This window comes from Pseudophryne corroboree, chromosome 3 (genome assembly GCF_028390025.1).
Source record: "Pseudophryne corroboree isolate aPseCor3 chromosome 3, aPseCor3.hap2, whole genome shotgun sequence".
NCBI classification, from domain to species: domain Eukaryota; kingdom Metazoa; phylum Chordata; class Amphibia; order Anura; family Myobatrachidae; genus Pseudophryne; species Pseudophryne corroboree.
The window spans coordinates 762,368,756-762,392,481 of record NC_086446.1 but is presented as its reverse complement, the minus strand read 5'-3'; the positions used below and the strand labels follow the sequence as shown (position 1 = coordinate 762,392,481).

The 23,726-nt window shown below is 45.2% G+C and overlaps 1 protein-coding gene across 3 annotated transcripts in view; it reads right to left on the bottom strand.

Moving 5' to 3' along the window:
- Nucleotides 1-2,331: 2,331 nt before the first annotated feature.
- LOC135056796 (ovostatin-like) overlaps nucleotides 2,332-23,726 on the bottom strand; it is a 149,364-nt gene continuing 127,969 nt past the window's right edge. For all 3 annotated transcript variants that reach the window (XM_063962395.1, XM_063962396.1, XM_063962397.1), the window contains exons 29-36: nucleotides 17,711-17,931; nucleotides 16,122-16,337; nucleotides 13,837-13,961; nucleotides 11,681-11,771; nucleotides 10,632-10,694; nucleotides 3,836-3,938; nucleotides 3,051-3,108; nucleotides 2,332-2,670 (exon numbers count right to left, since the gene is read on the bottom strand). In XM_063962395.1, coding sequence (XP_063818465.1) covers nucleotides 3,065-3,108; nucleotides 3,836-3,938; nucleotides 10,632-10,694; nucleotides 11,681-11,771; nucleotides 13,837-13,961; nucleotides 16,122-16,337; nucleotides 17,711-17,931 — 863 coding nt within the window. In that variant the 3' untranslated portion in view covers nucleotides 2,332-2,670; nucleotides 3,051-3,064. The remainder of the gene's footprint in view (nucleotides 2,671-3,050; nucleotides 3,109-3,835; nucleotides 3,939-10,631; nucleotides 10,695-11,680; nucleotides 11,772-13,836; nucleotides 13,962-16,121; nucleotides 16,338-17,710; nucleotides 17,932-23,726) is intronic.

Here is a 23,726-nt window from a genome sequence, read left to right as displayed (position 1 = left end):
GCTGAGAAGGCGTTTGACCTTGTGGTTTGGGATCACTTCTATGAGACCCTCCGTAAATTTTGGCTTCCCACCCCAAATGCTGCTGTTAATTTGAATGCTCAATTCTGCATCATCCTCTAAAATACTGCTGAACAATTTTATTTCAGATCCCATAAGGATTAGCCAGGGTATCCGACAGGGATGCCCCCTTTCACCCCTCCTCTTTGCACTAGCTCTGGAACCCCTAGCTGTAGCTTTACGAACGAACCACCTTTTTACAGGGATAAAATTAGGTAGTGAAGATGTCATATTGTCCCTGTTTGCAGATGATATGTTATTGCTTGTATCACAACCTTCTGTCTCTATTCCAGCTATCATGTGTGAAATCTCATCTTTCAGCTCTTTTGCAGGTTCTAGGGTGAATATGGAGAAATCCCAAATACTTCCTTTGTTCAGACCGGACATTCTATCCTCTTGCTCGCCCCTTTCATCATTTCATGTGGTTTCCTCGCAACTGAAATATTAAGGCATTTTCATTACCCCTAACATCCAGAATATTTACTCAGCCAATTTTAACCCTATTATCACACGTATCGCCCAAATTATTACCAATTGAATGCCTTTGCCCTATCACTATGTGGAAGAGTAGCAGTGATAAAGTGTGTGTTATACCCTAAATTATCTTTTTTTACTTCAAATGCTACCATTTCTTCTGCCTAAATCAGATCAAAATAAATGTACATCTGTTTCAAAGATTTATATGGCACAATAAAAAACCAAGGATAGCTAGGGCTAGATTACGTCTACCCAAAGTAAAAAGGTGGGTTGTGTCTTCCTGATTTTTTTTCCTTCTCTTGCACAGCTGCATTTAGATACATATCTGATTGGTGTTTAAACCGCTCCCAATTCTCAAATTTATCCTTAGAGGAGGCTCTGTTCTCCCCTTATTCCCCAATAGCACTGTTACATTCACCAAGAAACAAATGGCTGGAGGGAGCAAAGCATAATATCCTTCTGCGAGATACCCATAGAGCGTGGTCCGCCATCCATAAACGTTTAGGAATATATGCCTCTTTGGGTGAATCCTATTTTCCACCTTCCCTTATGACGCCATATCTCCTCTCGTGGAGATCTAAAGGTATAGCATCGATTCGGAATGTTTTTGACCCGGGGGAAAACGGTTTTCATTTCAAAAACTAAAAGATATGTATGGTATCCCTTAATCTTAAATTTCTCTTTTTTTTTGCAAGGGAGACATTATATAGATAGTAAAAAGGCTTCTGGCACCTATGACTCCTTTATGGATGCTTCTAACCCATCTGTATTTTCCTCTCTCTTCACGCTAATCTCACAAAGCTGGTTTAAGATACGATATTTGTATACTGATTTGGTGACCTCATTTTCTCATATGTCGTGGCAATCGGTCTGGGAGACGTGGTCTCGGGATTTCCCAGATTTTGTTTCCCCTGAGCGTATTGTTAAGCAATTTTCGTTTATTTAGAAATGGCTGGTTTCCGCAATTACAGGAAATTAATTTCAAGTTTCTCAATAGAGTATATATCTCCCAAGCACAGAGGAGTCATATGGCCCCTGATGTTCTTAGTACACAGGTTCTCAAACTCGGTCCTCAGGACCCCACACAGTGCAAGTTTTGCAGGTCTCCTCACAGAATCACAAGTGAAATAATTAGCTCCACCTATGGACCTTTTAAAATGTGTCAGTGAGTAATTAACACACCTGTGCACTTGCTGGGTTACCTGCAAAACATGCACTGTGTGGAGTCCAGAGGACCGAGTTTGAGAACCACTGTCTTAGTACTTGCCCGAAACGCTCTGCCTCCGTTGCGAACTTTATACATAATGTATGGTATTGTACTAAGGTAAAACGGTTTTGGTACAAAATTCATAAGTTTCAACAGGTTACGACAGTCAGACTGCCTTTTGCTTGGGAACTGTTTTTACGGTCTCATTTTTCTAGATAGGTGTACAAGGGAGGGGTCCTGGGGTGCACAAAGTTAATGAGAGGTGCGACCCTGCGGAGACCTTTCAGTAGAACTGCATACAAAGAAAAAGGTTGCAGGTGCACAATTCAAACATTACCAATTTATTAATAATCATCATCATTGCAATATAATTTTGCATTTTGAGCTAGGCTCTTCGCATACCCTCCCTTTTACATAAATCTACTCTCCACTTCTTAACCCTGTTGGTAACATTAGCCAAAAAGCTTATACTTTCTTTTTGGATCTCAAAATCAGTACCCACGATAGCATTACTACAGACTGACCTTATAACCTTTTTATATTTTTATCGAAAAGCGGCCTTGTCTGATATAGAGAAAGGAGAGGATACGTTTTATTAAAAAAAAAAATTGAGTCTTTATTTAGAATTCCTGCCACAAGATACACGACAACATTATGCAAATCTTTAATAATACATCCTGGGCACTAAGACGAAGATTGACCTAAATTTGTTGGCTTTAGCTTACCGCCTACATTTTCATTTATCTTTTCACAGTATCCATTGGGAATGCCTTGAATAAATCATAGGTTTATACCAGAAGACAATTCTACTATTTGATAGGATATGGCCACTGCACTACAATAGCCCTCCCCTCCCCTTATGCCTGGTTTGTCTTCTTCTTCTTCACCATCTTCTTTTTTCTTCCCTTTCTTTTCTTTCGTCATTTAACCTGTTATAAAATAGAAAAAGGGTATCCAATTGAGATTATTAGCAAGTTTTAGAATGCTATTCTACCCAATTTACTGTTCGAGACATCAAATTCAGTTCTTGCTTTAATCTGCTGGCATACAGCTTCACAAATTTACTACATGTTTCAAGATTTGATATGTTCTACTCTTTTACTCTAATTTTGTATTATGATGTATACTTTTTGATGTTCTCCTTGTACTTTCCTATGCTTAAGGTATGCATATTTTTACTTTTTGTATATAGATATACCAATAAAAAAATGTTGTTTTTTTGTTTTTTAAACCTAAATAGAATATTCTAGGTTTCAAATGCTTCTATATATGTTCAGTTGGTCCCTGGGTAAAGGATCTATAATCTTACCTCTGAACTCCTCACTAGTTAGAGCAAGGAGGCCGCAGTACAGCGGCCGCATTTTCACCTGAAAGGAAACATCAAATAAAAAAAAAACAGATAAGTGATAAGATACAAAGTATACCACCTACAATCTACACATAGGGGAACAAACTAATTTTAGGAATGATGCAGAATAGATGAATTCCATTATTTGGTTGCATTTAATATGGTATATTAAGACCAGGTGATCTTTATTTTAGGACCATTTTTTTTTTTATATTCTTGCCATAGCACTTTAAATCTTTAGCCAAATGTACAAACGGATGGTAAGAATCAATGGAAGATGGTCGACATAAACATTGATTTTTGATAGTTTAAAAAAACTGGACATTAAACCCACACAAAAAAAAAAAAAAAATGTTGTGGTTTTTTTTTTTTAGATCTGCCAGTAACCCTGAAGCCTCCTTTGGTTAATATACAAGAAGGTAATCGTAGCGAGCCACCGAGTCTACAAGGGGCTCCAATGCACTTGGCTACCACAACAGCATTCTGGCAGGCCGGGATTCAGTGGTCAGTATGCGGACCTCCAGGATCCAGACCACCAGCATTACAGCCCCAACCCGATATAAGGGCCTCATCAATAAACACTATTTTTGCAATCTAGTTTCTATGTGATTAGAAACGTTCTCCATAGAAGTCTATAAAATGCTAATATATAACAGTCATACAAGTTATTCCACATGTTCCCGTGCAATCAGCTGTTATTTGCCAATACACACTGAATACACCAGCTTTACCTTTACACAGTTTACCTTTATTATAGTAATCCCAGAGTGTAACAGTTTTTGGTTGTAAATTAGACACCTGATCCATCAATTCTAGATCTAGAGCTACGTTGAGGATTTTATGGGTGACCTGTGACACAAGGAAGACAAAGGTTAGATCTCATAGAACATGTTGAGTCATACTGCATTCTTGTACTCGCCAAGATGGTTAGGCCTTTTTTAATATAACCCAGATTCTGAAAGTCATGCCAAATCAAAATAGGGAAAGCTGGCTACTCAATATAGTGCCGAGCAGGCCAATGGGATGGTATCGGAATCCCAGCGACTGGGATGCTAACAGTCAGAATACAGACAGTGGCTCGGGATCCAGAAACGTAATTGGTGAGTAATCTACACCCAACTCCTAACCTCATTAACTGTCTTTTCCCACAGCCTGACCCCAACCTTCCCCTCCCCCGCAGCCTGACACTAACCCTCCCCTTTGGGGCCTAACCCTAATGCCCCCTCAACCACAGCCTAACTCCAACCCCACCTCTCCCACAGCGAAACCCTAACCCTCCCTCCCCACAGCCTAACCCTCCCCACAGCATAAACCTAACCCTCCCCCCTCACACAGCCTAACCCTAATCCTCGCCTGCGGTTCTTAACCCTAACCCACCCACCCCGCATCCGAACCCTATTTTTCAGTACATCTATTGTTTAATATCATTTATTTTCATTGATGAACATATCTTTTCTCTTACATTCTAGAGGATGCTGGGGTCCATTTTAGTACCACGAGGTATAGACGGTTCCGCAGGAGCCTTCGTCACTTTCAGACTTTTCAACAGTGTGAACTGGCTCCTCCCTCTATGCTCTTCCTCCAGTCCCCAGTTTAGAAAATGTGCCCAGGAGACTGGATGCACACTAGTGGAGCTCTACAGAGCTTTGCTGGAAAAAGACTTAGGTTTTGTATTTTACAGGGAAGCTGCTGGCAACAGCTTCCCTGCTTCATGGGACTTGGGTGGTGGGGGGGGGGGGGGGGGGGGGGGGAGTAGGAACCAACCTCAGCACGAGGGTGCAGAGCACGGGGGGGGGGGGGCGTACTCTGAGTGCATGTTTTAAAACATTACTCTCACTGGCAGAAAGGGTACATACATGCACAGCCGCTGATATGCCATGAAGGGCTGGGCTTCTCCTCAGACTTGCCAGAACATTTACTGGGTGCCATTTTCTCCTTCAGAAACTCCAATGTGAAGGTGCTGAATGCTGTTTGATACTGATACAAGTACAGGGTGTTATAGAAGGGGCAGAGAGTGTTCATTATAATTAGGTCTGTGGGCCTATTAATGGTATATGCGCTGTAAGTGGGTAATCTTTCCACAATTCACAATAAGGCGCAGTGTGTGGACTAGAAGATCCCTCTGTGTCTCTGACAGACTTTATTGTGGGTCTGTCCCCAATAGCTCCCCTGTGTGATAGGTGTCCTGTGTGATAGGTGTGTGTGTGCGTGTGTGCGTACACACAAGTGTGTAACATGTCAGACATTGGGGAGGGTTCTTTCCATGAAGAATCCATTTTAGATGCACAAGAGGGTAGTGTGGTGGCCCTTCCCTCTCAGAAGGAGCTGGAGTGGGTGAGCATGTTGCAAAAGAATATGTCAGTGCTTGCAAAGAAATTTTCCGAGTCTGAACAACAGACTAAATATTGGAGGCAGTCTGTGGAGGATGCAATGTTTACTGACTCCTCCATATCCTCCACTCGGGTCCCATCCAGTTCCCAGAAAATGTCTTTGGCCAAGATAATGCAAGGGGAAACGTACACAGATTCTGACGTCGACACTGGGGATTTGGGAGAGGTAGACCCTAAATTAGCCAAAAGCATACAATGTATGATAGTTGCTATAAAGGAAGTGTTGGAGTTTCCTGAAACAACATTGGTCCCAGAGGAAAAGGATTATTTTAAATTAAATTAAAAAGCAGGTTGTGACTTTTCCTCCTTCAAAGGAATTTAATGCGTTCTTTGAAGAATCCTAGGCTAACCCAGAGAAGAAATTTACCCTTCCCAGAAGGATACGTGTAGCGTACCCTTTCCCTGAGGAAGACGGGCACAAATGGGAGACACCCCCAATGATAGACACCTCAGTTTCTTGGCCGTCTATAAAAATAGTTTTGCCTGCCCCTGGTTCAGCCACCTTAAGAGATCCAGCTGACTGTAAATTAGAAACAACCCTAAAATCCATATATACGGCTAATGGAGCTGAGCTCAGGCCCACCATTGCTTGTGCGTGGAAAAATGGTCTGACAACTTGCTTGTTAACAGACACAGCTGACCTGTATGAAATAGTCCTAACTCTCGGTCATATCAAAGATGCTGCAGGTTACTTAGTTGAAGCTATGAAGGATATTGGGTTGCTGAGTTAAAGATCCTCCGCTATGACGATTTCAGCCCGCAGGGCGCTGTGGATCCGCCAATGGAATGCTGATGCGGAATCAAAAAAGAATATTGAGGCGCTTCCTTACAATGGAGAAGCCCTCTTTGGAGACAAGCTGGATGCCATGATTTCAACTACATCAGGCAAGTCAGCATTTCTGCCTTCCGCAGCTGCTCCACCTAGGAAATGATTTCATTCTCATACGATGCAATCCTTTCGGCCCAACAAGTCGAAAAAGGCAAAGGGTACCCCCTTCTTCGCAGGAAGAGGTAAAAATTCTATAACACCATCAGGCTCGCAGGAGCAGAAGTCAACAGCTACTTCTGCTAAAACCTAAGCATGACACTGGGGCTCCCCTGCGGGAGTACGATCGGGTGGGGGCACGTCTACTGTCTTTCAGTCAGGTCTGGGTTCACTCAAATCTGGATCCTTGGGTATTGCAAATAGTATCCCAAGGGTACAAATTGGAATTTCAGGACCTTCCCCATGCTGATTTTTCAAATCAGCCTTACCAGCTACTGTTCAGGACAGAGCAAAAGTGCTGAACACAATACAGAAATTATGTCAAAACAACATCATTTCTTTAGTTCCTGTGTCACAACAGGAAGAAGGGTTTTATTCAAGCCTGTCTTTAGTGCCGAAACCGGATGGCTTGCTCAGACCGATTTAAAACCTAAAGACTCTGAACCTTTATTTGAAAAGGTTCAAATTCAAGATGGAATCCCTGAGAGCGGTGATCTCCAGCTTGGAGGAAAAAGGAATTTCTGGTATTGATGGACATCAAAGATGCTTATTTACATGTTCCCATCTACCCGCCGCATCAGGCATACCTGAGGTTTGCGGTGCAGGACTGCCACTACCAGTTCCAAACATTGCCTTTCGGGCTCTCCACGGCTCCGAGAATATTCACCAAGGTGATGGCGGAGATGATGGTTAGTCTTCGCAAGAAAGGAGTCAAAGTCATCCCATAATCCCTGGATCTCCTCATAAAAGCGAGATCCAGGGAGAAACTTGTGCAGAACATTGCACTTTTCCCGACTGTGCTTCAACAGCATGGTTTGATCATAAACCTTCCAAAATCACAATTGGGACCCACAATGAGGTTATCATTTCTGAGAAGGATATTGGACACGGAAGCACAGAAAGTATTCCTACCAGTGGAAAAGGCTCTGGAGATCCAGAGGATGGTCAAACAAGTTTTAAAACCAGCACGTGTATCGATTCATCAGTGCATTCATCTGCTGGGGAAGATGGTAGCGGCATATGAGGCTCTACAATTTGGCCGATTCCACGCCAGGGTGTTCCAATGGGACCTACTGGACAAGTGGTCCGGATCGCACCTACACATGCACCAGAGGATAATCCGGTCAACAAAAGCCAGTATTTCACTCTTGTGGTGGCTTCAAAGTTTTCACCTCCTGGAGGATGCAGGTTCGGGATTCAGACTTGGATCCTGGTGACCACAGATGCAAGCCTCCGAGGTTGGGGAGCAGTCACGCAAGGGGAAAGCATCCAAGGACGATGGTCAAGTCAAGAAGTATTCCTACACATAAACATTCTGGAATTGAGAGCTGTGTACAACAGCCTTCATCAAGCGGCACACCTTCTTCAAGGTCATCCCATACAGATCCAGTCAGACAATGTAACAGCAGTGGCTTACTTAAACGCGAGGGCAGAACAAAAAGCAGAGTGGCAATGGCAGAGGTGACAAAGATACTCCTCTGGGCGGAAAGACATGCAAAAGCTCTGTCGGCAATTTTCATTCCGGGAGTGGACAATGGGAAGCAGACTTCCTCAGCAGACACAATCGCCATCCAGGAGAATGGGGGATCCACCCAGAAGTCAGAGGTAGCAGATCATTGGGGCGTTCCTCAAGTAGATATGATGGCATCACGTCTCAACAAGAAACTTCAGAAATATTGTTCCAGGTCGAGAAACCCACAAGCTATAGCAGTGGATGCACTGGTGACCCAGTGGGTGTTTCAGTCGGTGTATCTGTTCCCTTCACTTCCACTAATTCCAAAAGTTCAAGATCATCAGAAGAACAAAGGTTTGAGCAATTCTCATTGCTCCAGACTGGCCAAGGAGGGCTTGGTATTTAGATCTTCAGAAGTTTTTACTGGAAGATCCTCAGCCTATTCCTCTTCACGAGGACCTGCTTCAGCAGGGGCCATTTGTTTATCAAGATTTACTGCAGCTGCATTTGACGGCATGGCTGTTGAGCGCCAGATCCTAGCCCATAAGGGAATTCCCAATTAAGTAATTCCCACACTTATTCTGGCCAGGAAAGGGGTAATGTCCAAACATTACCATCGCATTTGGAGAAAATATGTATCTTGGTGTGAATCCAAGAAGTCTCCTGCGTGGAGTTTAAATTAGGACGTCTTCTCCTATTTCTACAGGCGGGTGTGTATGCTGGCTTGAGATTAGGGTCTATCAAGGTCCAAATTTTGGCCTCGTCCATTTTCTTTCAGAAACAGTTGGCTTCCCTTCCTGAAGTCCAGACGTTCATGAAGAGGGTTCTGTGCATCCAACCTCCCTTTGTGCCTCCTACGGCTCCATGGGATCTTAATGTGGTGTTGCAGTTCCTTAAATTGGACTGGTTTTAGCCTCTACAAAAGGTAGAGTTGAAGTTTCTCACTTGGAAAGTGGTCATGCTGTTGGCCTTGGCCTCAGGCAGAAGAGTGTCTGAATTAGGGGCTCTGTCACAGAAGAGTCCTTATTTGATTTTTGATGAAGATAGAGCTGAACTGTGGACGCGTCAGCATTTTCTTCCAAATGTGTCTTATTTCCATATCAACCTAACCTGTGGTGGTGCCAGTGGCTTCTGACACCTCAGCCGTTTCAAAGTCCTTGGATGTCATCAGAGCGTTGAGGACTTATGTTGCAAGAATGGCTTGGATATGGAAAACAGAATCTTGGTTTGTCCTCTATGACCCCAACAAGATTGGGGGTCCTGCTGCTAAGCAGACTATTGCGCGCTGGATCAGAGGTACCAATCAGCACACTTATTCCACGGCAGGATTGCCGTTACAGAGTTCGGTAAAGGCCCACTCTATGGAAAGGGGGTTCTTCCTGGGCGGCTGCCCGGGGTATCTCGACATTGCAAATTTGCCAAGCAGCTACTTGGTCAGGTTCAAATACGTTTGCCAAGTTTTACAGGTTTGATACCTTGGTTGCTGGTGACCTTCAGTTTGGTCAGTCAGTTCTGCAGGAACATTAGCACTTTCCCTCCCATACTGGGAGCTTTGGTACATCCCCATGGTATTAAAATGGACCACAGCATCCTCTAGGTTGTAAGAGAAAATATGATTTTAATTACCTACCGGTAAATCCTTTTCTCGTAGTCCATAGAGGATGCTGGGTGCCCGCCCAGTGCTCATTTTTCCTGCAGAATTAGGTTTTATCTTTTTACACAGGTTCCTATGTGTTAAGATGTTCACAGCTGTTGCGTTGTGCATGCACGTTAGCATGGGTTATGTCGAAGGACATGTTAGGCGTCATGTTTTGTATGGTGTGAGCTGGCGTGACTCTCGCCACTAGTTTAATGTAAATTCTTCTCTCGGAGTTGTCCGTCTCATCGGGCACAGTTCCTATACTGGGGTCTGGAGGAGGGGCATAGAGGGAGGAGCCAGTTCACACTGTTGAAGTCTTAAAGTGCCGAAGGCTCCTGCGGAACAGTCTATACCCCGTGGTACTAAAATGGACCCCAGCATCCTCTACGGACTACGACAAAAGGATTTACTAGTAGGCAATTAAAATCCTATTTTAAATACACATTTATATGTATTGGATTGCTTGATTTTCTTTTTGCTTATTAAATATTAATTTACCAGTGTATTGATTAATTTCCTGCCCTGTCAATACTATTAGCAAGCGCAGTGCCTCACATTGATTTTATTCTTCACTTTCACTACTGGAAGTTTGTTTAGTCGAGTGTCCACGGACTTACAGTCTCCTGCAGCTGATTAAGGTATTAGAACATTCTCCATGTACAAGGTGCCATTTACTAGCGCCTGAAAATTCTGGTGTTCTGTATGAAGCGGCGCAGAGAAGAACCTGCCAGGAGCCAAGTAACCGCACATCACTGCCTCTGGAGGAGACTGCCCTTTACCATTGTCCTTCAATCCACGGCTCTAATAATGGTACTAGCAATTGTGGGAGGTAGAGACAATATACTCCTAGCAGAACACACACACACCCTTTTGAAGGTTACACTACAGAAGAGCACCACACGTGGAGATGAATTATCTCCTTATACTTTCAAAATGTCCTGCGCACCCTGGTACCCGTCCCCTGCGCACCCTGGGACCCGTCCCCTGCGCACCCTGGGACCCGTCCCCTGCGCACCCTGGGACCCGTCCCCTGCACACCTCTGATTGAGAAAAGAAACCAGCTCAATTGACTCACCTTCTCAAAGTACAAAATGACATCGTTGTTCTTCACTTCAAATTTGGACACCTTATTTCCCGGCTGTGAAAAGAATACATGGATTATGAAAAAGACACGCTAGAATAATTTCCAAATATATTTTGCCACTCTTGTAGCACCAAAAATGTCCAAGTCCTGACCCATTCTGGTTCCAGTTGTGTTGCCTCCTTTACCCCCAACACTAGTACACTTGCAAAATATGCTCCACCTGCATTTACTTAGTCCAGCCAGGTACCGTGCTGGTTAGTGGGGGGACATCTGCTGAAAGACCAGGTAATGATGGAGCACTGACATCTCTGAAGCTCTATAAGAATTACCCCATGACATCAACTTGTGGTTTGAAGGCCATAGCAGTCATCCAATCAGGTACAATATAGCGATATGATGGCTTTTCTTGTTAAGCCTCCCAGCAAAAGTTTCTTCTTTTAGTAACTACAGTCAGGGCCAGATTAAGGATGGTGGGGGCCCAGAGGCAACACAGTTGTGAGGGTCACTACTATTTAAATAGCTAATATACACCCCTGAGCACCACCCGATACACACCTCTACCTCGCTCTACCTGCGCAGGAAAGCGCAGTGCGCCAGAGCAGCACACGCAGCCGGCTCACAGACAGTGTCTTGCTAGATGTTAATGCAATATCCTGCAAGACTGACTGCTGTACACAGAAGCCCTCCTCTGCGGCCGCTTCTAATGAACAGCTGAAACGCCGGAAGGGGACTATTCCACTGCAAAGACCTGTCTGTGGGGTCACCTAATGTGTGACCACATCTGTCACCCCTCCCTTAATCCAGCCCTGAATACAGTATAGGTTCTGTGGTATCTTAATACAACCACATGTACACTATAAAGTAATGGATTGCCATGGTAGAGATCAGAATGGATGTACATTTGGTCCCAGGTTGTTGTTTTTTTTTAAAGAGGGGAATTGGGGAACACAACTCAGACATACTATTAAATTAAAGGAAAGATTCTTCTGGGTCTCCCATACACACCTACACAAATCTTCCCATTTACAATTGATCGATACCTGATTGAGTGACGATTGATCCAGTTGATATCCGGACAGCAGGGGCATCTTCAGTAAAGCCATGTTAGACTCATTCCCTGATCCATGATAGCTGAAAACAATTGTGGGGAGAAAACAGATTAGACGTCAGATGACGTTTGTCAAATGGGCACATCGACCAGGACAGCGCACCTTAAGGGCCCTACACATTGAGCGATCCACCGCCGAGCTGCCCGATGGCAAATACATCCGACCTAGCAGCGGGGGTACAGTGACGGGGGGGTGTGAAGTTCCTTCACTCCCCCCATCACCCGGCTCCATAGAAGTGCAGGCAAATATGGATGAGATCGTCCATATTGGCCTGCATGTGATGAAAGAGCTGGGGGCCGCGCATCGTTCATCGCTGGTGTCTCCACACTCAAAGATATGATTGGTATCTCGTTCATTAATGAACGAGATCATTCAGATCTTTGAGTATAATCGCCCAGTGTGTAGGGCCTATTAGAGTACCGCACAATCACTTACAAAGCAAAGCCAACCTGTCTTTCCTTTGCAAAGAATTGTCACTTTAAAAAGACGTGCATGCTCGCCCGACTACCCACACCTTCTGCAAACTCAGACACTATTACATTTACCTGCAGGAATCCTCTTCCTATTGTGGCAGGAGAGGTACTTTGCCACCTGTAAGCTACACAGGGTCCTAGGGGTGGATGGGAAGTATGGATGGACCAGGTTCCCATACATTTGGCCCAGAACAGGTCTTATAGGCTTCTTAGCCCAAGTAGCTGCTTCATCAGCCAGCACATGGGTGCTGGGTTTAAAGCAGAGTCTCTCCCATGAGTCAGGGCTCCTGATGGCAGTTAGTGCCCAGGTGATAGGTCTGCTAGGGACAGTGCGATCCAGAGGGCTGGGCACTAGTGTCAGGATTCCAGGACCTGAAGGGTTCCTTATTAAGTAAGTGGGAGTGAGGCAGGGCTTAACCTCCCTGGTAGTTTATACTAAAGACAGTGATCTTTGTTTTATGTGTATCTTTGTTTTGAGCTACTTGAGTAAAAGGTATTTATTGTTTTTGCACAAGCCTGGAGTCGGTCGTTGGTGGATTTTTGTAGCAGAGCACATTCTAGCAAGACTCCTGTTACACTATATTATATCTCCTGGAAGGGTGTAGTATGTCTGACCGGCGGTCAGGAGACTGCCGGTCAGCATACCGACTCCGGGATCCCGGCAGGGAGGGGCGAGTGCAGCAAGCCCCTTGCGTGCTCTGTGGCAACATGAGGTTGCCATGGGTTCTATTCCCGCTCTATGGGTGTCGTGGACACCCACGAGTGGAAATAGTCCCTGTTGGTCGGCATGCCGACTATCGAGATAGTGAAGTGGTGGGATATCGGTGGAGGTCATGTGACCACCGGTCTCCCTACCGCCGGTCACATGAGTACCACCCCTCCTGGAAGACTGTCCTACAAAGACTTCATTCATTTCAACTTGGAAGCAGCAGATCCCCAAGCAAGGGGGTAATTCAGACTAGATCGCTGCCAGAATTTCTTTGTGGAGTGCGCCCGTGCAACCCTGGAGCCCAGTGAGATGCTAAAAGCATCTCAGGACTGTGATCGCCTCTGCCTGATTGTCGACGGAGGCGGGGCGGGAGGGGGCGTGCCAGCGGCGTTAGAACACTGATGGTGGGGCACGGTTCGGACAATGCAGGCGTGTACAAACTATTGCAGGGGCGGGCCGTGGCAGCTGCGCGACATGACAGATATTCGGTGGGTGCAAAAGCGTTGTAGCCGTGTGATGCTTTTGCACCCATGCGGGGGGTAGGTGGGGCTGAGCCAGACATGCGGAGCGGACTATCCCTGAGCTGGGCGTCCCCCCACTTGTGTGAGAAACTGATCGTAAGTTTAGCACATCTGTGATCAAATCTGAATGAGGCCCCAAATGCGGATATTTTGTGCGCCTCTTGTCTTACAGATGTAGTCACGCTCATCTTTGCTTGATGTGTACTTACACACACGTCCATAGGAATTAATGGAGTGATCGCTGGCTGTGAATAGTCGCAGGCTGGCGCACAATACTGAAAGCCGCATCGCAGCAATGATGAGGATCGCTACATTTGTCGTTAAGTATGTGCAATAAGGGGAAAGGGGACAGTACATAATTATGAACAGCCATGCACTCCATACCTCACATTCAACACCACAGGAATTTTGTAGGCCACTCCGTTGACACAGTTCACAGAAGGGGTACTGACAGACAGCCAGAAAGCCGCATCCTCCTGACTGACTGGTATATTGTACTGAACAGTGGTCTGCAGCAAGAAACAAAATACACATTACCAAGTAGTCTATGAACATATACTGTAAATATAATAAATACCGCAGGAAAATGCAGGTGCACCACCACGCCTGGTAACAGCTGTGCCCTCTGACCTGCCATTTTCATCATCCATTCAAGTAAAATGCTTTCAGCAACACTGAACACTTATTTGCCATTAACCAAGATTACTAAGCAGCCATTCTGAAACGGCAATTTTTTTTTTTTTAAGTTATAGCTTTGAACCAAGATCCATTGACAGCCTCCAAATTATTTACAGTAGATATATATATTTTTCTCCTTCTGCTTTATTTTTAGATCACCTTTTTTTATACAATAAATTTGTAATCTATTTTAGACCATAAAAGTAGAACGGGTAAAATTTACTAAGGTGTGAGGTTTTTTTTTTTTTAAACTCGTGATGTTGCCCATAGCAACCAGATTATATTATCTTCTAGAAGCAGCTAGATAAATGTTGAGTAGAATCTGATTGGTTGTTATGAGCAACATCACCAGTTCTAATACACTCCCACCTTAGTAAATTTACTTTGTAGCATTTTCCAAACTAGTCCGCAGAACATCTGCCTTGCTTCAGTGATTAGAAGTTACTTGTAGCCACGATATAATACGTTATATCTACTGTACTGTCTGGCAGATGTGTGATACTCAACTGCCACCGCAAACACTATCCATAGTACAGTAAGTGGTGCTGATCGCCCCGTAGCCTCCCAACAGGTGGCACAAGAGAAAAAGAAAAAGTAAAAGAATAAGAATAAGTAAAAGCCAACTAAAAGTATAAGCAGCTAAATAACTGGTGATGACACAGGTGTGCACTTATCACTGCAATAAGTGTTCCGTTCATAAACAGGTTCCTCTGTCACCTGGAACTGGTTAAAGTTAAATGCTGTATAATCACTTTATGACGAGGATATAAAATCCTTACGCAAGCGGGTGTGGTATAGAACATACTGTAGGTTCTCAAACTCGGCCCCCAGAACCCCACACATTGCATGTTTTCCAGGTCTCCTCACAGAGTCTCAAGTGAAATAAGTATATCCACCTGTGGATCTTTTAAAATGTGTCTGAGTAACGAGTACACCTGTGCCCCTGCTGGGTGACCTGGAAAATGAGCAGTTTGGTAAACCACTGGAATAGAAGATATACAGTTAATAGGTATACAGTCATTAGGTCAACATTCTCAAAAGGTCGACTTGGAAATGGTCAACACACCTTTTTTGGATGTAATTTTGTATGTTTAACCACACTTTGCCACGCTTTGGGCGGGGTTACTATTCCCAGCCATAGTCCACATGGATTAGTAAATAAAGCCAAAGTTGAAACAAACAAAAAAAAGGTGTCGCCAATATGCATGCTGACCATTTTCAGGTCGATATTTTTAACCCGTCATTAAGCACCGTCTACCTTTTGACCACGTCGACCTATACATTTGAACCCACAGAAGCTTGTTCATGTTGGATGTGGTAAGTGCAACATATGATTAAGGTGGACTGAATGCAGCATTGTTACCTGCAGCAGGACACAATTAAGGTGGACTGAATGCAGCATTGTTACCTGCAACAGGACACAATTAAGGTGGACTGAATGCAGCATTGTTACCTGCAGCAGGACACAATTAAGGTGGACTGGATGCAGCATTGTTACCTGCAGCAGGACACAATTAGGGTGGACTGAATGCAGCATTGTTACCTGCAGCAGGACACAGTTAAGGTGGACTGAATGCAGCATTGTTACCTGCAGCAGGACACAATTAGGGTGGACTGAATGCAGCATTGTTACCTGCAGCAGGACACAGTTAAGGTGGACTGAATGCAGCATTGTTACCTGTAGCAGGACACAATTAAGGTTGACTGAATGCAGCATTGTTACCTGCAGCAGGACACAATTAAGGTGGACTGAATGCAGCATTGTTACCTGCAGCAGGACACAGTTAAGGTGGACTGAATGCAGCATTGTTACCTGCAGCAGGACACAATTAGGGTGAACTGAATGCAGCATTGTTACCTGCAGCAGGACACAATTAGGGTGGACTGAATGCAGCATTGTTACCTGCAGCAGGACACAATTAAGGTGGACTGAATGCAGCATTGTTACCTGCAGCAGGACAATTAGGGTGGACTGAATGCAGCATTGTTACCTGTAGCAGGACACAGCCTCGGCCGCTGATGTTTATGCTATAGTTCCCAGGTATGCTTGACAGGGGCTGAGTCTGGATCAGGAGTCGATTGTTGGCATCAAGATTAAACTGTCGGATGACTTCATCTCCATATTGCACTAGAACAGCGTTATTGGTGATCTTCTGGTACACCAAAGGAGCAAAGTCAGAGAGCGCTTTCAGCACCTCCACAGTGTCCTGAGGAAACAGATAAAAACGCATTAACCAATCGGTGTAGGTACCAGTGTCTGCCAGGACTGGCGCAGCATAAAGGGAAACTTCTGTTCTGTTGCATCATACACTGCCTGCTGCAAATTTGTGCACAAGTGATATAACCTGCAGGTGCTTTACATTATAACCAAACTGCTGTGTAAGGACCTTGTTCAGTAAGGATTGGTCACTTTTTTTTACTAGTGCCTGTGCAATGTGAATGCTGCGCAGTCGTTAGATAAATCGGACAGATTGCAATTTGCAAATGTTGCAATCCTTACTAAATGAGGTCCTAAGTTTACAAAGATAACAGGATATTTTTGCCATTAAAATTATTGCATCTTCAATAAAAACAGTTTGAAGCATTATTGCAACTCTAAAAAAAAATCCCATTCCCCACCAAGTAGCTAAGGGACCCCTCCACTAAGTGCAATGTTTTTACAGAGATGCAGCCCTCTCCAATCGGTAGTATACCACCATTGAGACGGCACGGGGAGGGCTTGGACACTGTTGTGCAAGAGTGGGTATGGCCTCACCAAATGTTCATGGACTCGTAACAGTCGATGATTGGGGAGACTGTGCATCAACTCTCTCTATCTTGTGCATCTCAGACATCAGATCTCTATCCCCCACCTAATGTCTCCAGCCAAAGTCTCCCCAGCCATAAAATATCTCCCCCTTGTGGGTCTCCAGCCATCTAATCTTTCCCCATTGTGTGTTTCCAACCATCAAGTTTACTCCCACCTTGTGTGTCCAACCATCAAGTCTCACCCCACTTTATGTCTCCAGCAAACATTTCTTTCCCCATTGTGTCTCCAGCAATAAAAAAAAATAAAACCTTATGTTACGCCAGCGTCACTCTGTTGGAAGCTGCAGGAGTTGTATGATCGGTGCTGGGCTGTACATGTTTTCTGCTGCTGCTGCTGCTGCTTGTCATATAACATGACAGGCAACTGCACAGCATTGCCAGAAATCCTGTACATCCCAACAGAGGACGGCCTATGTCAGCCGGTACATCTGATATCTAGGGCCGGAGCAGTGGAACTCAGATGGCCAGCCTGCCCAGATGCTCCTAGGCTTTTCCATGTGCCCCTAGTTATTTGTCTGTACTGCCTATTCCCAAGGCCAGCTCTGATACAATACATTGCCAGAAAGTGTCACAGTGCCGCATCCATTGACATGTATACCCGCCAACAGCTACCTCATCTCTCCAGTATACCCCACTTCTTAGAATGTAATCTAAATCCACAGAGCCACCACTTTTAGATCATGCCATTAGAGGTCATTTCTTTGCACCAGGATACCTTAAGTCTACCACGCTGTATGACATGTTGGCACAATACAGCCACTAAATCTCTCACCGGTGTAGAGCTGTATGACCCAGATGAGGTCTGCTGCCTTGAAAGCCAAAGAGCAACTGTAGACATGTAGCTTATTTCCTCTGGGGTGTGATCAGACCCTACAGCCAAGCCCAGCAGGAAACGTGCAGTCATCTCAATATCTGCTGATGAAGCTTGAGGAGCAAACACATAGAAGGGCTGTTGCTTGGGTTGGATGGGAAGCTCCAAGTGGACAGTGCCACCTGTAAGAGGGGAGAAAGTAAAGGACAGGTGTCAGGCATTAATTACATAGGACATTTTTTGTAAGCAGAAACTTCACATTCTGAGCTCCATGTGCAGGATAATACCAATTACAGCTACAAAGTAGAGAGGGGTATTCCCTTCCCTCCTTATTGTTCTCTTTTAGAGTGAGATATACTAAGCAGTGAAAAGGGTGAAAAAGTGAGCCAGTAGAGAAGTTTCCCATGGCAACCAATCAGCTGCTCTATATAATTTTATAGTATGCAAATTATAGGAGTGACTTCGATGCTGATTGTTTGCCATGTGCAACTTCTCCTCTGGCTAACTTTTCCAGTCTGTACATTGCTTAGTACATCTCCCTCTTAGCAGGTTATTAAAGTGCAATAGTCACCAAGAATTAAAGGTTTTCCGGGGGTTGTCTTAAATGACCCTTTTAAACCTTGGCATAGGTAGCAGCCTACAGTACTTTTTATGTACAGAAGACCTCTTCTGGAGACTGTGTAATGCTGTAGCAGCAGGAGAGAGGAATCCCTAGTGACTATGAGTGGGATGCATATGGAGCGAGAGGTATCATGCTTTATAAAGAGTGAAGAAGTGGACAAATGGGGTAAGTTGCCCCTAGCAATCAACAGCTTTTACCTTTTTAAATTATGACTAAAAGCTAATTGATTGGTAAGGTAACTTCCAAAGTCCATGTTTTCACTATTTAGGAGCAGTGTCGGACTGGGGCATGAAGGAGGAATACAGTGGTAAGGGACCCATGTTTAGTGGTGTGGACAGTCTCAGAGGGGGTGTGGCCAACTGCCACACTGATTTGCCTAACCCTCAGAGTGCACGGGCTGGGCCTCTTAATATATACAGTATGTATAGTAAATACTGCATGATAGTAACAGCAATGCACCTTAGAAAATGCCCCATAGTCCTGTGCAGTATAAGGTAACATATGTACAGTATAATTTAAGTACACAGTCTGGAACCTGATCCCTAGAGGAGGTAGAAGGGGCCCAGGCAGCAGGGCCCACCAGGGGTTTCCCCTGAACCTCTGTGAGCCAGCCAAACCCTGTTTAGGAGGATTGATACATCTCTACCCAATGTCTCATAAATACACATTAAACTAGAGATGAGCGGGTTCGGTTTCTCTGAATCCGAACCCGCCAGAACTTCATGTTTTTTTTCACGGGTCCGAGCGACTCGGATCTTCCCGCCTTGCTCGGTTAACCCGAGCGCGCCCGAACGTCATCATGAAGCTGTCGGATTCTCGCGAGGCTCGGATTCTATCGCGAGACTCGGATTCTATATAAGGAGCCGCGCGTCGCCGCCATTTTCACACGTGCATTGAGATTGATAGGGAGAGGACGTGGCTGGCGTCCTCTCCGTTTAGAATTAGAATAGATTAGAGAGACACTTGATTTACTAATTTTGGGGAGCATTAGGAGTACTCAGTAGTGTACAGTGCAGAGTTTTGCTGATAGTGACCAGTGACCACCACTTTTATTTATAATCCGTTCTTTCTCTGCCTGAAAAAAGCGATACACAGCACACAGTGACTCAGTCACATACCATATCTGTGTGCACTGCTCAGGCTCAGGCCAGTGTGCTGCATCATCTATTATCTATATATAATATTATATATATCTGTCTGACTGGTCAGCTCACACAGCTTATAATTGTGGGGGAGACTGGGGAGCACTACTGCAGTGCCAGTTATAGGTTATAGCAGGAGCCAGGAGTACATAATATATTATATAGTGAGTGACCACCAGACACACAGTGCAGTTTATTTAATATATCCGTTCTCTGCCTGAAAAAAGCGATACACACAGTGACTCAGTCACATACCATATCTGTGTGCACTGCTCAGGCTCAGGCCAGTGTGCTGCATCATCTATATATATATATTATATATCTGTCTGACTGCTCAGCTCACACAGCTTATAATTGTGGGGGAGACTGGGGAGCACTACTGCAGTGCCAGTTATAGGTTATAGCAGGAGCCAGGAGTACATAATATTATATTAAAATTAAACAGTGCACACTTTTGCTGCAGGAGTGCCACTGCCAGTGTGACTAGTGACCAGTGACCTGACCACCAGTATATAATATTAGTAGTATACTATCTCTTTATCAACCAGTCTATATATTAGCAGCAGACACAGTACAGTGCGGTAGTTCACGGCTGTGGCTACCTCTGTGTCGGCACTCGGCAGCCCGTCCATAATTGTATATACCACCTAACCGTGGTTTTTTTTTCCTTTCTTTATACATACATACTAGTTACGAGTATACTATCTCTTTATCAACCAGTCTATATATTAGCAGCAGACACAGTACAGTGCGGTAGTTCACGGCTGTGGCTACCTCTGTGTCGGCACTCGGCAGCCAGTCCATAATTGTATATACCACCTAACCGTGGTTTTTTTTTCATTCTTTATACATACATACTAGTTACGAGTATACTATCTCTTTATCAACCAGTCTATATTAGCAGCAGACACAGTACAGTGCGGTAGTTCACGGCTGTGGCTACCTCTGTGTCGGCACTCGGCAGCCCGTCCATAATTGTATATACCACCTAACCGTGGTTTTTTTTTTCTTTCTTTATACATACATACTAGTTACGAGTATACCATCTCTTTATCAACCAGTCTATATATTAGCAGCAGACACAGTACAGTGCGGTAGTTCACGGCTGTGGCTACCTCTGTGTCGGCACTCGGCAGCCCGTCCATAATTGTATACTAGTATCCAATCCATCCATCTCCATTGTTTACCTGAGGTGCCTTTTAGTTGTGCCTATTAAAATATGGAGAACAAAAATGTTGAAGTTCCAAAATTAGGGAAAGATCAAGATCCACTTCCACCTCGTGCTGAAGCTGCTGCCACTAGTCATGGCCGAGACGATGAAATGCCAGCAACGTCGTCTGCCAAGGCCGATGCCCAATGGCATAGTACAGAGCATGTCAAAACCAAAACACCAAATATCAGTAAAAAAAGGACTCCAAAACCTAAAATAAAATTGTCGGAGGAGAAGCGTAAACTTGCCAATATGCCATTTACCACACGGAGTGGCAAGGAACGGCTGAGGCCCTGGCCTATGTTCATGGCTAGTGGTTCAGCTTCACATGAGGATGGAAGCACTCAGCCTCTCGCTAGAAAACTGAAAAGACTCAAGCTGGCAAAAGCACCGCAAAGAACTGTGCGTTCTTTGAAATCCCAAATCCACAAGGAGAGTCCAATTGTGTCGGTTGCGATGCCTGACCTTCCCAACACTGGACGTGAAGAGCATGCGCCTTCCACCATTTGCACGCCCCCTGCAAGTGCTGGAAGGAGCACCCGCAGTCCAGTTCCTGATAGTCAGATTGAAGATGTCAGTGTTGAAGTACACCAGGATGAGGAGGATATGGGTGTTGCTGGCGCTGGGGAGGAAATTGACCAGGAGGATTCTGATGGTGAGGTGGTTTGTTTAAGTCAGGCACCCAGGGAGACACCTGTTGTCCGTGGGAGGAATATGGCCGTTGACATGCCAGGTGAAAATACCAAAAAAATCAGCTCTTCGGTGTGGAGGTATTTCACCAGAAATGCGGACAACAGGTGTCAAGCCGTGTGTTCCCTTTGTCAAGCTGTAATAAGTAGGGGTAAGGACGTTAACCACCTCGGAACATCCTCCCTTATACGTCACCTACAGCGCATTCATAATAAGTCAGTGACAAGTTCAAAAACTTTGGGTGACAGCGGAAGCAGTCCACTGACCAGTAAATCCCTTCCTCTTGTAACCAAGCTCACGCAAACCACCCCACCAACTCCCTCAGTGTCAATTTCCTCCTTCCCCAGGAATGCCAATAGTCCTGCAGGCCATGTCACTGGCAATTCTGACGAGTCCTCTCCTGCCTGGGATTCCTCCGATGCATCCTTGCGTGTAACGCCTACTGCTGCTGGCGCTGCTGTTGTTGCCGCTGGGAGTCGATGGTCATCCCAGAGGGGAAGTCGTAAGCCCACTTGTACTACTTCCAGTAAGCAATTGACTGTTCAACAGTCCTTTGCGAGGAAGATGAAATATCACAGCAGTCATCCTACTGCAAAGCGGATAACTGAGTCCTTGACAACTATGTTGGTGTTAGACGTGCGTCCGGTATCCGCCGTTAGTTCACAGGGAACTAGACAATTTATTGAGGCAGTGTGCCCCCGTTACCAAATACCATCTAGGTTCCACTTCTCTAGGCAGGCGATACCGAGAATGTACACGGACGTCAGAAAAAGACTCACCAGTGTCCTAAAAAATGCAGTTGTACCCAATGTCCACTTAACCACGGACATGTGGACAAGTGGAGCAGGGCAGGGTCAGGACTATATGACTGTGACAGCCCACTGGGTAGATGTATGGACTCCCGCCGCAAGAACAGCAGCGGCGGCACCAGTAGCAGCATCTCGCAAACGCCAACTCTTTCCTAGGCAGGCTACGCTTTGTATCACCGCTTTCCAGAATACGCACACAGCTGAAAACCTCTTACGGCAACTGAGGAAGATCATCGCGGAATGGCTTACCCCAATTGGACTCTCCTGTGGATTTGTGGCATCGGACAACGCCAGCAATATTGTGTGTGCATTAAATATGGGCAAATTCCAGCACGTCCCATGTTTTGCACATACCTTGAATTTGGTGGTGCAGAATTTTTTAAAAAACGACAGGGGCGTGCAAGAGATGCTGTCGGTGGCCAGAAAAATTGCGGGACACTTTCGGCGTACAGGCACCACGTACAGAAGACTGGAGCACCACCAAAAACTACTGAACCTGCCCTGCCATCATCTGAAGCAAGAAGTGGTAACGAGGTGGAATTCAACCCTCTATATGCTTCAGAGGTTGGAGGAGCAGCAAAAGGCCATTCAAGCCTATACAATTGAGCACGATATAGTAGGTGGAATGCACCCGTCTCAAGTGCAGTGGAGAATGATTTCAACGTTGTGCAAGGTTCTGATGCCCTTTGAACTTGCCACACGTGAAGTCAGTTCAGACACTGCCAGCCTGAGTCAGGTCATTACCCTCATCAGGCTTTTGCAGAAGAAGCTGGAGGCATTGAAGAAGGAGCTAAAAGGGAGCGATTCCGCTAGGCATGTGGGACTTGTGGATGCAGCCCTTAATTCGCTTAACAAGGATTCACGGGTGGTCAATCTGTTGAAATCAGAGCACTACATTTTGGCCACCGTGCTCGATCCTAGATTTAAAGCCTACCTTGGATCTCTCTTTCCGGCAGACACAGGTCTGCTGGGGTTGAAAGACCTGCTGGTGACAAAATTGTCAAGTCAAGCGGAACGCGACCTGTCAACATCTCCTCCTTCACATTCTCCCGCAACTGGGGGTGCGAGGAAAAGGCTCAGAATTCCGAGCCCACCCGCTGGCGGTGATGCAGGGCAGTCTGGAGCGACTGCTGATGCTGACATCTGGTCCGGACTGAAGGACCTGACAACGATTACGGACATGTCGTCTACTGTCACTGCATATGATTCTCTCAACATTGATAGAATGGTGGAGGATTATATGAGTGACCGCATCCAAGTAGGCACGTCACACAGTCCGTACTTATACTGGCAGGAAAAAGAGGCAATTTGGAGGCCCTTGCACAAACTGGCTTTATTCTACCTAAGTTGCCCTCCCACAAGTGTGTACTCCGAAAGAGTGTTTAGTGCCGCCGCTCACCTTGTCAGCAATCGGCGTACGAGGTTACATCCAGAAAATGTGGAGAAGATGATGTTCATTAAAATGAATTATAATCAATTCCTCCGCGGAGACATTGACCAGCAG